This window comes from Polyodon spathula, chromosome 9 (genome assembly GCF_017654505.1).
Source record: "Polyodon spathula isolate WHYD16114869_AA chromosome 9, ASM1765450v1, whole genome shotgun sequence".
NCBI classification, from domain to species: Eukaryota; Metazoa; Chordata; class Actinopteri; order Acipenseriformes; family Polyodontidae; genus Polyodon; species Polyodon spathula.
Genome location: NC_054542.1, coordinates 39,730,684 through 39,745,744, shown reverse-complemented (window position 1 = coordinate 39,745,744; position 15,061 = coordinate 39,730,684). Strand labels below are relative to the sequence as shown.

The window sequence follows — 15,061 nt, the reverse complement described above, 5'->3', positions numbered from 1 at the left end:
GGAAACAGTAGTTGGATTTCGTTGACCAAATTTTGGAGAAAAGCAGAATAACTATTTCCCAATTTAGCAAGAAAGGCTAAAATATATTTGTCAGCTGTTATCGATTTTGTGTATGCTGAAAGCGTTTCTTCATATAGACACATTTTCACAGAGTAATGTCAACGACCAACTGATGATAATTCAATTTAACAGAAAAATATAATGCACAAGAACTGAGAATGGATTTTTTTTTTTGTCTTACAATGCAAACATAAGAAACAGTTCTCCTTTTTTTCATTATATTCAAAGAACAAAATAAAATCTGTCAAATGCCCAGACTCCAATAAATTGTTGTATTAACTATACTGTTCAAGGATCGGTGCCAGAAACAGGAAATCCATGAAACAAAAACCTCCCCTTCTGTTGACAAATTATATATTTGTGCCCTATGAGATCCAGGTACCAAGGAAATGTAATTATTTTTTTTTAACAAATGATTTGCATTAAAGTGTACTGGTAAATTAAAACCTATAAATAATTTATTTATACTTATAATCTTGTTATACGTAGTCACAGGGATGTAGGGGTTAAGCAAATGTCAGTAGCCATCCCATTCTGTTTATTAATCTGCTAATATGTACTTTGTAGTAATGGAATAAGCCATTCAAATGGTTAATGTAATGGGATGATTGTTTAATGATTGATCATTACATGGCTTTCTGTGGAGGCTATATTGACATTGTGTGGCTAGAGGACTAAATTACAGGTTAAAATAATTAGAGGGCCCTAGTTATAATACCTGTTACTTAGTTACACATTTTAATTGGAATTTGCTGATATACTAAAATCCTGTTTTTAGTAATGCTACAGCTGTGAAAGTAGTCACTTGTCCTCCTTACCTTGTTACAGCAATCTCGTTAGAATTTATGAGGGACAAAGGCACCACACCTCACTGACCTAAACACCCACTGCCTTTCTGTCATGAGACTACCTCAAACAGAAACTGCTAACCCTACCAATTAAAGTATGTGGTCTGTCCACTGGAAGCTAAATTGAGACTGTAAACTCCAGAGGTGATGTTCTTATTAAAGTACCGTATATTCCTTAATATATTAATTAATTAAATAAAAACCAAATTCAAATGTTTGACTAAACCTTTAAATTATAACTAGAGTATCCCACCATCATACAAGTATAGCTGCTCTTTTAAGTTAAGTTGGAGAAACCAATGGATAGTGAAGGCCTATCCAGCTCAATGATGCCTAAGACTCCCTTCATTCTGACAGAAAATCAGTGGGTTCCACATGTTGACTTTCCCTGCCGAAAGATCTGTGAGATTAATTTTCTTAGACACCCACGGAGCACACAGCTGCAGATTGTCTATTCCACACAAGGAAGAAAGGAAGATTTCTTGTTTTCCTGCTAGGAACCTGGTGGTTACTAATGTAATCATTAGTGCTGCGTACATGAGACATGCAAATATCACCTACATGTAGACAGCTGCTGTTTAATTTGTTGTATCATTGCTTCAAGCTTCCACAAAAAATGTCTATACAAAGACCTATGTACAAAGAAGCACATAGAAGAATATCAAGCATGTGAATCTAATTTACTACCCAACAGGCTGTTCAGCAATACATACAACAGATTCTAGTACTGTTAAAATCAATGATATCCAATTGAACTTGTATGGAATTCATATCTTGAAGTAAACATCAGTTTCTGATACATCTAAAACATTTGTAATGATGATTTCAGTATGGTGAATCAGTGTGCATGTATGTGTCTTATGGGTTATTGAAATGTAAAATGAAACCTTACCCATGCATAGGCTAGACCTTTCATACGGCTGCAGCTCTCAATCAACAACAACAACAAAACCCAGTTGAAAAGCCAGCACAGAATGAACAACACAGAGACGCTCTGTATAGTACAATAGTGTGTGTGTGTGTGTGATGGGGGAGGACAACGTGAAACTGACTTTTCAATTGGCATTGAAGGCGCTCACAACAAAAAAAACCACAGATCAATCAAAAGCTACAGATAATTGCTGATACTAGCACTTTAAAGGATCAAAGGCTTCACACAAGATCATGAGAAGCAAGAGTGCAAAGCCATCTCTTTCCACTTCAGATTTACATTGAACCTAAGTACTTCAGAAAGCTGGTTCAACTTAAACTACATTCCGGGAGCCAGATAGACCAAACCAGAGAGCAGCCTCTTAAGTTATGCAAAATAATCCTTTTATATGACTGGCCATTAAGAAAGCTAATTACAGATACAGGCATACTTCAAGAGAAACATAGGTCTTTACTTACTGAGGTCTGCTACAGCCCTTGAAGCCATCAAAAAGCTTCACGTGAAATAAAAAGTTAACAATTAACATTAACAAACAAAATATATATATATATATATATATATATTTTAAATAAACACAATGTATCCAATGTGTCGAGAGATCCAGCATAGAATAACCTTTTAATTGTGAAGCGGCTGTGTGAATATTTTGTTTGTCGTATCTCGTTGTGGAATCTGTCTTGCATTCATTCTAATTAAAAGCAGAATTACTGGGTGAACTACACTGTTCCAAATTAAGTTGTGTTGCTAAGCAGATGCAGAGCTTGATCTAAGTAAAGTAAGTGTACAGGTGGGAGGTTTATTTCTTACTCATGGATGCTTCCAAGAGGAATTCAGGCAAGCACTCATGTGCATCAGGAGTTATACGACTATCAATCATCAGTCTGGAAAATCTAGAATCATCCATCGAACCCTATTATCTGGCTAAAGCAGGTGCACATTGGGTGATTAATGTAGTAGCCTGGTTAATATGTAGGAAAGCTAGGAACGTCTTTTGGAATTGGATCAGCTACAGTATAAAGGGATCATTACCTCATAATTCAACTAATCAGTGCAGATTCCCTTTTACCTTATAAAGTACTGAATGTCTAATGGTTCTCTACAGAAACAGGCTCAGGGTGGATGTGAATTCAGCAGTTTGCCATAATGTAACTATATTTAGGAGACTAAACTGATTTTTTACCATGTTTTACTAGTCTTAATTATCAAGCTTGTATATGTTTTATCGTGCTTTCTCTTGTTTTACAACAAACTACAATCCTCACATAATGTTGTAAACTTTTACAAGGGTCAGAAGGGGCTAAATAAAAACAAGGTTGCCAAATGGCTTTTAAACTCAGATTTATGTCACTGGTAGAAGGGGACAGATGCCATTAGATGTTTAACTACTTTCTGAACCCTTTTTTAAAAACACACATGCAGTGATTTAGTGATCTAAATGAGACAGTAGTGCCTCTTCCCTGCACCAGTAAGGACAATTGGGGAAAAAAGGTTCTGAAAGCCTGCACCTAGTAAATGTCAAGAAGCTCATTGAAAACCGTTCTTGGGTAATCAGCTGTATTCGATGTAGATTGGGATATCAAAGAGAAAGTTTGCCTCAGGAGGACTAATGTTTTTTTTTTTACTTTTTTTTTTTTTTACCAAGCTCTTAATCATTAATCCCACAGTACCAAAGACAGAAAAGCCGTTCATTAAACATTGTCTGCTGACACACGTTAATACTTTCTCCCAGATAGAGGGTCGACAACTAAAATATATATATATATATATATATATATATATATATAGATATAATATATATATATATATATATATATTATATATATATCTATAATATATATATATATAATTAGGTGATAGTTTAAATACAATTAAGACAAGACACACATGACTTGGCTAGGTCTTTAAAAAACTGGTTTATCCCAGGTTGACTGGCCTGGAAATCAGAAGACATGACTCTTAAAGTAACGTGAACCTAAAGAAAATGGTATCTGTTCAAAAAGTGCACTGGCTTTTTCATGAGAATAAAGGTAGCTGAATCAAAACAGAATTGACCTTTAAACAAACATCCTGCAATATAAAGTGTATATGAACTGTAACTTAGACAGAACTGAATTTAAAAAAAAAAAAAAAAAAAAAAAATTAAAAGCAGTAATAAAAAAGTAGGGCAGGTAGTATGAAAGATGATGAATGTGATTTTTTTTTAATTACCATGGACCATATTTAAGTGGAAAAGCAAATGCATATTTTCTTGAAGCAATAGAACTATATGGTATAAAACTAGATACAGAACAGATAGGAGCAGGTTCGTTGCTGTTACAATCAATTTGTTGCTTGTTTTGAACTGTTAAAATTGCCTTATTCCTTTTAGAAAATTATCCTTTGCTCTTGCACTTGTTGCTAAATAAATGCCATAGAAACTAGCATATATTAGACCTGCTGCTGATCCAGCTTTTAGTATCTAATAACAATTATTTCACAAATAACTAATAAAAAGGCTATTAGCCTCTACAGCTTACGTAGTACAAGGTGCAGTTTGTCTCAGAAGTGTCTTCTTTCTGAATAGCCTGAAAAGTGAATTGCAGCCTAAGGAATTTTGCTGATAATGCTTCTAATTTTCTTAATCATTTCTGTCACCTTTATATTATATGAATATGTAATTGGAAAGCACGCTGCTATGTAAGAGCATGTCCCAGAAACAGTAATTATGAAATACATATCCAGTTAGTTAGATGGACTTAATTGCAATGACTTACCTTAACACCATGACTGATGTACATGATTAGGTGTTCTTAGTTGCGGGAAACCACAATTACCCTCCAAGGCTCCAAACACTTATGTTATTGATATTCCATGATTTGATGGTGGGCATCTATATCTTCAACATAAAAGGTGTCTGGAGAAGGCTCTGGATTCTTCTGACTATGTTATTGTATAGATGCTGGATTTTTTACAGAATCTCCCGAACAAAGGCTGCATGCTATAGTTACTGCGATTTTCACTTTTCACACAAAGATGAATTTAAGAATCCTTTTCCTAAGGCAAGACATAATGTAGGTCTGGGTCAGTTTGCCAAATATTTGGTCTCTGCTTATTAACCTTGGCTAGAACGGTTAAAAAACGTCATGCCCAATCACTAAGCAAAAACATTATTTTTTTTTCTTTTTCGTCAATGCAGAACTTACTTTGAGGTTAAATCCTGCTTTCCTGCCAAAGAGTGTAACATAATTAGATTTGAACCAGCCAACGGAGCCCAAGACATTTAAACCAGGGCCTAAAAGTTGTAAGCAACAGCATTTTGTATTCATTTAAGCTTTGGACTGCGTTGGAGCTTCTTGTTTACAGCAGTCCTAACAAAAGTATTCAAGCACTCTCAGAGTCTAGGCTTTCATAATACTTGGTGGTATATCACTTTGGTAAGTCCAATGGGCTGATCTGGTGCCACCTGGCACCAGCTTTAGTATAATAGATCAGTACTGTAAGGAACATTGGCCTTGTAAGAGGACTGTGGGTTACCTATTGTGAACCTGGCTCTCTGAAAGGTAACAGTTTTACCTATGTGCTCATTCACTGCTCAAGGCCATAAATGGAAACAGACTTGAAGATCAATCACAGATATCATCTCCAGGATAGCGTGCCACCTGTTCAATTACTTAAGCTTTGCCATAATGTTTTTGCGATTCAAACAGGTAATATTGTTTCCTTTAGCAACCCAAGGTTATAATAGGGAATCCAGTGCTTCAAATGTAATTAATGAACAGAAAAAGGGCAATGTTGTAGTGTGTGTGTCTACAGTTCTGTTAAACAAGGTATTCCATTTTTTTAACAGTACAAAAACAAAAAATGTAGAACAAATGTTACAAATACTCAGAATAACTGGTGTTTCTATTCATATTTCTGCAGTAAATTCCCAGCTGTGAATTTTCATTTAATTTATTGAGAATAATTTTCCACTGCTACTTGGTTTCCATGGTAGCAGCTATAAAAAGACTGCGAGCCAATTCTATTAAACACAAACAAGATTTGTCTGAAGTATTCAAAAGTCAATAAATTGATTTGTACACTCCTGCTATGTTATACAATGTAAGTTTGTTATATTATGAAGTGTGATTCTGTCTGGTTACTCTTTTTAATCGTTTTATCTTTATTTTATATTTTATGTTCACACATTTTGTTTTTAATCTTGCACACTATTGGTGTCAGCCATGTTAATACACAGGTTAAACATCCTGCAGCACCTATTATGCAGGAAACCTCCTAGATATTGATACCTTATTCTCCAAGACATCTATCCCAGCCTTAAATTAAAAGGTGCAAATATTAATGTAATAAAACTAGAACCAAACCATTGAGTAGTTAAACCAAGGTTTTTAATCTTAATCAGGTTGTTTATTTTGTGTTCCCCTTTCATAAAATATAAGCAAATTTACAGACAGAACTGAACACTTTGAGAATAAACCCATTGGGATAATTAGCATTTGTCAGTAACATAAGTATTTAGTTATTTGATTTTCTTTGATATCAGAACGGCAAACTCAGGGGGCTTTATGTTTGGCCTCCTACCTGTAACAGAGCTTGAATATGACATGTATGACCTTCTACTGCTGCAGTTATAGCAGGAGTGTTGCTTGGTTTTCGAGAATAACAAAGTGACAAACAGCTCAAAAAAGGGGCCTGTGTCCCTGCAACTGAAAGCATCTTTTGGAATGTAAACAAACTACTATCTTTTTTTTTCCAGAGTTCTTAGAGAGCACCTTGGCGAGCAAGAAGTTTCCATTTCCCTCATCATTGATTCTGTGGAAGAAGGGGATCTTGGGAATTACTCATGTTATGTGGAAAATGGGAATGGAAGGCGGCAGGCCAGTATGCTTTTACACAAAAGAGGTAAATATCAATCTACTTACCAAAAAACAACAGTAAACATTGAATGCAGTTTACAGACTTAATTAGCAAAGCAGGATTCTTCTTTAGGTTTGTGTTGTGAATAAGTTAGGCCAGGTACAGTAGTGGTCACATCTAATTTCCCAGTCAGTGAGGAATTTAAAAGAAACAGTTACAAGTCATACTACACATTTACCAGACCAATCAAACATTGATATAATGTAAATGTTGATATAGCTTATATAGTCTTTTTTTTACATATATTGTACCTGCAGGCATGGTTGGTCTAATATAATATTATATATCAATTTATATAAATTACTCATTCATCAAAATGAATGCTTGCGCATATATACATGCCAACAGGTCCCTGTTAATGACATAAACAGAATTTCCTTTTCAGCAATTCTGCAACGATGCATTACTTTTTTTTTTTTTTTATAAAATATATGACTGCACTCAAACTCCTTTGTTCTGTTTTTGAAAACCCTTCAAATATGACATCAGAATTCTGTCAGATAAGGAATTGCCTCTGATGGCTACATCTGCAAATACTCATTCTGGTTGTCTCTATCATTTTCAACATGTTTGTGTTTTTACTTTCTATTATCTTATCACTCTGTGTAATATTACATTTTCTCAGTCCTCTATCCAAATTACAGAAGTTTGGATTTGTGGCTACATTTAAGCAAGGCATGCTCTCTGAAAAACACTGAGGGTTGGCATACATTTGCATATAAATTATTCCGCTTTTAAACTTTCAGCTTTTGAGACAGCTTTGAAGGCAGCCCATTTCCATTTAATTTAGTATACGAAAAGATTTACTCCAAGCAGCATATTTTGGAATAAACAAGAGATTATTCTGGCCTCTGGAATTTAAACATTTAAAAAAGCAGTTCAACCTGCGCTAAGCAATGGAGGCCACCTTATATTTTTGATGTGATGTTTATTTTATGGATTTATGATGCAGTATTAATGACTGCAAAGAACTGGGTCATGTTGCTTCATAACACAAGTGACGAGTTATTTTCAATGTAAGGCTTGCAACTGATCAAACCCACACTAAGCAGTGGTTTATTCTTTCCTGATTGTTAATGGATTTTTCAAAATATGTTCAATAAAAAGAGTACTAAAAAAAGTCACATTTTAGATACCTACAGTTACGGCTGTAAATGCTCCACACACTCAGTCCACATTGAAGCTTGGTTTCTGCAGCTGTTATCAGCATGCATTGTAGGTCAGTTCTGAACTAGTGAGGTTTGAATTAAGGACAGATGACACTGCAGTATTCCCTGCATTGGATTGTCCCACTGAAATAGTTTAGAAGATAATGAAAATAGACTTCTCCATGTGTGAGCCCATTGTATCAAAATGAACGGTGCGCTGTTAAGACGACAAGTGGCATGTGATTCAAATTTAATATGATGCCTTTCCAGGCTGCTGTATAAAATAACCTAGTAAATTACTTTTTAATCCATTCTATAATTCATAATTACAAAACATTGGACATACACAGCGCCACTGAGACAAGTGCTTGAGTTATTATAGCCAGGTGCAGATTCTAGATTCAAGCCTGGAGCCTACCTGATAATTACATTATGATTAGACACAAAATTATTGCAGTCTAAACTGCCTCCACCCATACAACAGTTTGAAAGGGGAAAAGCATTTTGTTTTAATTAGTCAAACCAGAAACAGCACTCAGTGGTTAAATTATCATGATTAGAGGAAGCAAAATTTGACCATAGGTGATAGCACTTGTAAAAAGGTCTGGTTTCGAAACTGAAGCAATTTATTAAGGAACCATTCTTCTTTTGCAGCATCAATCAGCAAGTTTCCTCTGACAGAAGTAATTAAGCTACCAAAAGTATAACTGTTAATAAAATGATTGCAAAGCTCTTTTCTTGGATTCAACTCCTCTGTGTTGTTCTGAGACCTCTGAAATTCCTCTTGTAATTATTGCTTGTGTTATAATGTATGTTATTACTGTTGGCAACGACTCCACATAGTTAGAACTGACAAGGTGAAGTCAAAAGATCCTTGTCCAGTTCCTAGGGCACCACTTTATGTAAATTACTCACATATACAGTCAGCAGCCCAGTGGTCATTGCTGTTAGCCAGCTCCTGCACTTGTTACAGCTTGGACAGACTAGGGACAGGCAGGTATCAAAGACCATTAAGCTTCCAAAAACATTTTTGATTTTGTAGGTCGTTGCAGGAACAGTCCACCTCAACTGACTGCATCATCTGTTCAAGTGGCAAATGAGTTCTCTCAGGTGTACAACACTTGGGAATGTTTCCCTGCCATTAACAGTGAAAGTATGACTTGTGTGGTTACGCTACGGTACACTGGTGTGCTGCCTCAGTTGCTCATTGCTTTAAGGTAGAGATTTGCAAGCTTGAGTTGAGGAGGAATTCTACTTTAGAAGATCCAATGTAATGAATACACAAATGTCAGGGAAAAAACAACTCTTATGATGTATTTAAATCACAAAAGTGTTGGAATTTAACAAGCAAGGCATTTAAATTCAGTTTAAGTAAAATGTGTGCTTTCAGGTATGTAATCAATAAGAAAAGGAAGGCCTCTTTGGTAGTTATGTCTGTTTCTAGCTAAATAATGTAGTTGTTTGTGGATGATTAATATAGAAATCTCATACATGCATTTGTGTGGACATCTGGAATATGGGAGTTTGTTATACTGGTATGTATTTGTTAAACAGTGCCTTATAGGTTAGAAAATTACAGGGATAAAAATGAATGTCTGACCTTTTTATGGAAAGAAAATCATTTTGGGTTGATTGGAGTGAAAGTGTTACATGGTGACACAACTTTAAATGTGATATGCAAACAAATCAATTACATGGTGAATATTTAAAGCATGGCTAAAGGTGACGGGCCTTGCTCGTTTGTCAGTATTATTATGTATACCACCGATCGGGGTTTGTCTTGCAAACAATAAACAAAACCTTTACTAAAACACAATTTAAAAATTATAATGGTGGCTAAAATATTGCATCTGTGTCAACAAGTCCCTAGATATGCAGGACCTGTACACATAGCCAAGACTCACAGAACAGAGAGTATAGGGGTTTTGGAGTTCCTATTTTACTGATACAAAGGTTCCATGGCATTTTTGAGAGCGGAGCAGGAGTATTAGTCACTAGAAGAAACTATTTCCTTCTCTTATAAGCAAAAACTAGTAACTTGTATTAAAAGATTCAAATAATTTCAGCAGTTGTTTATGCCTAGGATGTAAATGTTCAAACAGTACAATCGGGAGTGGCTTTGTTTTCTTTAAGATTCTACGGTACAAAGCAGTTACCTATTCTCACTTCAGCAAAAAAATGGTAATTCCTGAGAGAGACAGAAGACAGAGATGCCTTATCTGCGGCTGCCATAATGAGATACAGTGACATCACTGAGGAGATGGCCGTTGTCAAGCAGATAGATTTGGCTGCATTTGTTTGGATTACCTGTATGCTGGCATTGAGCTTTGTGACAATGAATCCGATCCATCACTTCATTCTCTCCTGTGGTGCATGGTGGAGCCGTAACACACTTGAATCAAAATGTCAAAGCTGACAAATTGTGATGATGTGGCACATCTAAACATAAATCAGCCCTGCTTAGAAAGATGATACAGCGCAAACTGGCGAGGAACTTTGTCAAATATATTGGCACATAAGTGGGGTGCAGTTTCTAGTGTTTATAGATAATTTGTCTTAATCTCCCACAAGTACTTTTATTTAGACACAGGCAAGAAAAAATTGTCCTTTTCAGTTTAATCTTATGAGACTGACGGAAACCCATCAAGAATACAAGTCTTATCTGATCTATTGTGTAGAGTTTTGTATGCTGAAAGCTTTGAGAATAAACAGGACTACGTGCTGCTTCATGTTTAAACTGACAGAGATGCAAGGCAGGATCTTTCTGGAGTGAGGATGAAACCCCTCTCTCTCCACCTCCCCTCCATAGTTAGTTTAGCATGTCCAATCCATCAGGCAAATAATTAGTCATTCATTTTGTAGGCTTGTGCTGTGACTGTTTACTGTACACCTCAGTCTCAGTATCAGGCCTATCCAGGGTAGGTTCCATTTGCTTCAGATTATGCCCTAAGGTACATTCAGTTTGAGAAACTCAAATCAACAAATCAATGCAATGTTGGCCCAAATCACTTTAATATCATGGGTTTAGAAATGTATACATCCTGATTAGCTACTGCGTGTTCTAAGCCATTGCTTTATTAAAGTACAATGAGTAAAAACAAGGCCTTGCAACTAAGCCTCATCACCAACATTGTCCCAACCATTTTGAATTTTAGAATTTTTAAACCTATTGTTTTCTCCACATCAACAAAAAATGTCAGACTTCCCCCAAGTAAATTTCAGTTTATTTGCTGACTTCAGAATTCAACAGAAAAAGGTTCACACTGACTGGAAAACTTCTACTGAGACTCAGTGTGAAGGCATTTCTTTGCCAGTGAGAAGTGCAGTGGGTGAACAATACTCCACAGCTAGGCTTGCCAGCTGGCTTGAACCAATGTTTTAATTGTCCCGCTGTGGGACGATCCCTAAACATCATTATAGACACCAATTTCAAACATGCAAATAGTGTGTTTCTTTAAATCCTGGAGACATACAGGAGGCATCAAAAAGATAAATTGCAACATCACCCTCCCATATCGCAAACGGGCTTAAACACACAGACGTTATTGTCTGCTGTCTCTCCCCTACAGCACCTGACTTAGTCCGTAAAGTCTGGCTGGACATACAGCTAAACAAGGCCAGACATGGTAGAGAGGGATTGCGAGAACTCAAACCCACCTCAAAACAAAAAGTGTTACTCTTCCAGGACAGGATTTGGTATCTTGACTTTTTTATAACCGGGGACTCATTTCACACTTATTGTACTTGATTTCCAAACGCGTCATTTTATAACTGTTAAATAATTAACCTCAAGGCTATATTCACCTGTACTGTAGCTAACAACTGATTATAAGTATAAATGTTCTTAATGTAGCCAATCGCGAATGCAAACCGCCCCTGTGATGCTGTTATAATCAAGAACGAAGAAAACAACTTTGAAACTGCATGCTCTTAGCTACAGTAGATTTGTTGAAAGGTCCTGGGGCTCAGAAAGCTCGTCTGGTTGAACATTTACGTTGTTTATAATATTGTTCAGAATAAAATATGTTGTGCAAATATTTAAGTAATTACTGACTATCAGGCCAATGATTTTTACCCAGTTTTCTCCCCAATTTAGAATCGCCAAATGTGTTGTTATTAATCCAAGTTAACCGCCGCAACCCCCCGGCGACTCAGGAAACGGAGGCTGAAACACGCGTCCTCCGAAACGTGTTCCTGCCAATCTGTCATTTTTCGCACTGCGAATCCACAGCAAAGCCATCAGACCTATAGAGCCAGAGGAGAACACAGATCTGAATGGCTCCACTGCAGACCCGCAGGCACCCTTTCAGCCAGAGTGGTCACTGGTGCCCCATGAACCGTGGATTGCCCTGCCGACCTAAGCCCTTGGGACCGGGGGGCGCTCGCCAATTGTGTGCCACCACTTGGGAAGCCCTGGTCACAGTTAGCAATGACATAGCCTGGATTCGAAGCTGCGATCTCCAGGCTATAGAGCACAACCTGCATTCCACACAGAGAGCCTTTACTGGATGCACAACTCAGGAAACCTGTCTGTCACTTTTAGTGGACCTTTAAATCTTCACAGCCACACAAGGGTTTCAGGCTGAGCCAAGTCGCAACTGTTAACTTTCATGTTAAGTCCCGTCAGCCTGCAGGTTATCTGCATTATCTGTATTATTTTCGAGCTGAGCACCACTAGAATGAATGAGTATGCTTGTTTGCATGTATTAAATTGAACGCTGTGTTGCTCATTTTCAGTCAGGGATGCATTATCTTTTTTCCTCCTTAAATTTCAGAGCTGATGTACACAGTTGAACTTGCTGGTGGGCTTGGCGCCATCCTGCTGCTACTTGTCTGTTTAGTGGTACTCTACAAGTGCTATAAGATTGAGCTCATGCTGTTTTATCGCAACCATTTTGGAGCTGATGAAGCTGATGGAGGTAAGGGTTTAATTGTTATATTGTTCCTCCTGAAAACACTAAAACATTTCTGATGATGCAGATTTGTATTGTTATTGTTATTCAGGCTCACACTTCCAGGCTCTTTTAAAAACTTTTCCCATATGCAAAGTGTTTGCAATAAACATGTGCCTCTGATAGGCTGACTGGAATTAAACTCAAAAGGTTCTTTATGGCTCGATACTGTAAATGCTGCTCGGAGGGGTTTGATACCTTGACACATGAAACTTGAGTTTATTTCACAGGCTTGCAAGATAACTCACGATGACAAGCACTTGCACTAATGACTTCCATTTCTGCTGCCATACATATTGTGTTTTCACAAATAAATCGTCAATGCAATCCTTTCAACTCTTTTTCAGTACTTACAGTAAAATCCTGCTCTCAATTGTATTATAAACACATTAGAATACAAAAGACACATGTATTATTGATTATAAGAACATTAATTTAGACTTGTTGACTCTGTACATTAGGATATTCCTCAGACCGAGAAGTGAGAATTGATCTTCAGTAAATCAAAATGAATTGAACCCAAGTTCACACAGTCATGGACATTGGCATTTCTATTAATACTGTAGCTCGCATATTTATGAAATACAGTTCTGAAGATGTTATATTTGTCACCTAAAAATAATCCTGACCTGTTCTAAGGCGGACCAGTTTAAGGAAAGTGCTGCGGGCAGTAAGTTTCAGGTGTTCCTGATGACCAGAGTTCTGGCCAATTGCAAGCTCACAGAGTTCAATAAAGGGTTACATTTTCAAGCTATTTTCACCAAAATTACAATTTTTGCAATTTCTTTTGAAATTAAAATCCTAAGCAGACCATTAGTTAGTTAACCTACATTGTGTTAACTTAAATGTCTGTTGTAAAATGCATTTTGGCATGAACAGCTACATACATCTGGCAAGTTTTAAACCATGTTAATATTTCTGATAACATTTTGAAATCCTTTATATAAGAAATATACAGAACAGTACTGGTTCTAAAACTGCTGGTACACAATCTGAATTTTTAAGCTTATTGTCTCAGAAAGTCAGTAAGATTTTCAAAGGAAAGGTGCAACCGTGTTTATTTATAGCCACAGACAAAAAACGGTGCAAAAATAAAAAGACGTACTGTCACTTTAAAACACACTAAATACAATTTGACAGGTCCTGAGAGGAGCGTAATTTTGGTTGGCAGTCCTGGTCCATTAAATCCTACAATCCCGGGAGTGGCCAGTCCTTGGCAACCGGCAGGCAGGGGAAACAGCACTGCTTAGTCTGATGGCAAAAGGCTTTTAAAGGCTTTTCTTTCTTTGGCCTGCATGCTCTCTCTCTGGTCCCGGAAACACTGTCCCGACTAGTGGAGAGGCTGCCCTTTTTGTACACCTAGACTCCGCCCCATACCCAATTACCTGGGCTTGGAACCTTTTGTACCTCGTTCCCCTTCACCAGCCTCCTAGCAGGCCAACTTGTACAGAATGTTAACCCTGAAGTCGCCAGCGCCTGCTGGATGAACAGGTCTCCCATGTTCCTGGTGGGACGTGACCTTTTCAGTGCAGGGAATCCATCTACCTTGTCACAATAGTGTAGTAAAATATTTCATTCAGATTCCATTTAAGAGAAATGTTCCAAATGTGCAACCAGGTAGCACTACACTATAAAGTTGCTATTACAGAATGTATAGAACATTCTCTGTAGGAATGCATATCCGAACTCAGCAATATACTGTGGGGTAGGTTTACTAAAGTTTTGCGCCTGTCGCATGTGTGTCAGAAGTCTTGGGTGAAATATACTAAGCGCAATGCTATTTGTGACATTTTAGGGAATGCTTTGCGGTAGCAGTTCTCTTTACGGTTCAGCCTCAGATGAATATGTAATTATGGATGTTCCTGCATAAAGTCGCAAAAAAGGGGTGGATCAGGGTTCTCAAATATTACAATGAAATGTACGAAATCTGCAGGCAATTTGCAACACTTACAATTGCATTCGTTTATTGATAACTTTTGAAAGCATGTTTTAAACAGTCACCATTGTTGCTGGCATTTCCCAGTTCGACTTTTCTTGCGCATTGGCAGTTGTGCTTAGTGCATTTTTGAGGCGAACAGCAAAATACCTATTTTTTCCTAAAACCAGGGCGCAATAGACTGCACATATGTGCTGCTAACCTCTCCAGCTCATGCTGAGCATCTGTAAGGAATAGGAAACAAACCTATTCTTTTAATGTGCAGGTGGTTTGAATTTGTGCACAATTTA

At 37.0% G+C, this 15,061-nt stretch overlaps 1 protein-coding gene across 1 annotated transcript in view; it reads left to right on the top strand.

The window, feature by feature from the left end:
* LOC121321095 (interleukin-1 receptor accessory protein-like 1) overlaps window positions 1–15,061 on the top strand; it is a 203,406-nt gene that overhangs the window by 174,552 nt on the left and 13,793 nt on the right. The window contains exons 7-8 of the mRNA XM_041260002.1: window positions 6,575–6,720; window positions 12,659–12,802. Coding sequence (XP_041115936.1) covers window positions 6,575–6,720; window positions 12,659–12,802 — 290 coding nt within the window. The remainder of the gene's footprint in view (window positions 1–6,574; window positions 6,721–12,658; window positions 12,803–15,061) is intronic.